The sequence below is a fragment of the Anneissia japonica genome, unplaced genomic scaffold, assembly GCF_011630105.1.
Source record: "Anneissia japonica isolate Jap-2015-1 unplaced genomic scaffold, ASM1163010v1 scaffold3888_len366471_cov172, whole genome shotgun sequence".
NCBI lineage: Eukaryota > Metazoa > Echinodermata > Crinoidea > Comatulida > Comatulidae > Anneissia > Anneissia japonica.
In genome coordinates this window covers 317,917-320,276 of record NW_022687727.1, presented here as the reverse complement: position 1 = coordinate 320,276, position 2,360 = coordinate 317,917, and the positions used below count along the sequence as shown (strand labels likewise).

The window sequence follows — 2,360 nt, the reverse complement described above, 5'->3', positions numbered from 1 at the left end:
AAAAATTATTATTATTATTATTATTATTATTATTATTATTATTATTATTATTATTATTATTATTATTATTATTTTTGAAAAATATTACCACTCTAATACTACTACTACCAGGCACAGATCTTGATTGACGAGAATCTGTTTGGATTTCAGAAACACACCAACGGCAGAAGACTATGCAAACCGCTTGCGCAAAGACTGGGACTTTGGTGAGTGTGGAGAGGACATCGTTATTGTTGGTGTAAAGGACACACAGCAGGTAAGTGTTAATATACTCTTAATATCATCATCATCACTACCATCATCATCTTAATCATTATCATCGTTATTATTATCACCATTATCATCATCTTTTTCTTCATGATCATGATCATCATCTTCTTCATCGTCATCATTATAATAATTATTGTCATCATCATCATCATCATCATCGTCATTCATTATAATATCTTTTAACTAATACTGTTACTCACTATTGTCACCGTTAATGTTGCTGGTAATGGTGTTGTATTTCTTCTTTATTTTTCATTTTATTCTGTTGATGAATACAAAATATGAATTGATTTGAAAATTGTAAATGAATGAAAATGTTGATTTGTTATTTTGTTCTTAATTTTTATGCAATTTCAGTCTCAGTGTTCTTATAAAATGTGTCCTTATAAAAAAAAAAGAGTACATAAAGCTTGGGGAAGGCTATTACTTCCGTATGTAGGCCTCTAGGCCTATTATAATATATAGATTAACATATACCCTTGCGAATTCATTAACAACATCGAAATGCGGCATGCTTGTGAAAATACTAAATTGCCAACTGATTGGTTGAAAATAGTCACCTGGTTGCTGTAAACTGTCTAGTCATCGTCTACTCTTATGCGCGATCAGACTAATGGTCTCAGATATTAGACACCAAGATTTACTCCGCTGAATTCGTACGAGGTCGAGCTTTTCGGAGAAGTAAATTAATTATAAAAATCATTTGATCAATCAATTATGTCTGATATAAAATGGTGGTCTTTATTTATTAAGAATATATAGAAAAGTAGATAGAATGATAATGTTAATATAATATTGGGTCTATTATTATTATTATTATAATTATTATTATTAATATTATTGTTATTATTATTATTATTATTATTATTATTGTTGTTGTTGTTGTTCATTATCATCATCATCATCATTATCATCGTCGTCATTATAATCACTAGGCCTATTATGTATTATTATTAGATAAATGATTTGAATGATGATGACTATGATAAAGATGAAGATTGTGATGATTTATTATTATGATGATGTTTATGATATTGATAATGACAACGATGAGGATGATGATGATGATGGTGATAGAAGCTGTGTTGATTGTTGACGTTATAAAACAAGAATCCGCCTGGAAAGAACAGATTTCACACGTTATTCATGCACATGCGTGAAACAGCATTGGCAATCGACGCACTGCGCAAATGACAGGGATCGATAGGGGACATCGGATCAGTATAGCGAGCCCGCCATCTAAGCATCAGAAACGAAAAGACGGTATCTATATTATAATAGAATGTATTTCAACAAACCACAGTTATTTCTTGATTACCCTCTTATCGCTACAAAATAGTATTCCGTCATTTTCCTATAATTAATACGGTATTCCTAATACAACTTTCCCCAACCTAGATTCGAACTCGGAGCCTTCGGCTGTCTATTTAGACCAACTGGGCCATTCGTTGGAAGTTCGAATCCGATTGGAGACAATTGTTATTTTCACTCTGTCGGTATGCCCATATGTCACGCAATCGATGCACACACGCGAAACAGAGATCTCGCGTGTACGTAGAATACCAGTGTTGTATCATATCGTATATACCAGGATAGCCGTTAACACTGTTAAATTATATATAAATAACCAAAGAAAGGTAAATACAGTATATATAATTATATATATACTGTATATACATATATATACACTGTTATACACTGTAATATATATCATCAAAGGAAGGTAAATACAGTGTTATAATAAAAGACATGATGGTACATCATGTAGCATAGCTCTCGATGAATGTTGTCCTGTAAATAATACATTCTGTAATAAAATGCTTCTGACGGGATTCGAACCTGCCATCTCTCGCTGTCAAGGCAAGCGTCATAACCATTAGACCACAGAGGCTTCATGGTTGATCATATTCAAATAACCGCCAGCTACATTGTATTACACAATGGTGCACCTCGAGAGGGTGTTAAGTGCGGCTGAAAATAAAATTAACCAGAGGAATAGTGAATTTAATGTTCCCCGAAATAACATAGTAATAATCAAGATAAGTTAATACTGTTAAATTATATATAAATCATCAAAGAAAAGTAAATAC

General features: G+C 31.9%; 1 protein-coding gene across 5 annotated transcripts in view; it reads left to right on the top strand.

Annotated features, from left to right (window-relative positions):
• LOC117120821 overlaps positions 1–2,360 on the top strand; it is a 32,556-nt gene that overhangs the window by 27,845 nt on the left and 2,351 nt on the right. For all 5 annotated transcript variants that reach the window (XM_033265902.1, XM_033265910.1, XM_033265926.1 and 2 more), the window contains one exon: positions 151–256. In XM_033265902.1, coding sequence (XP_033121793.1) covers positions 151–256 — 106 coding nt within the window. The remainder of the gene's footprint in view (positions 1–150; positions 257–2,360) is intronic.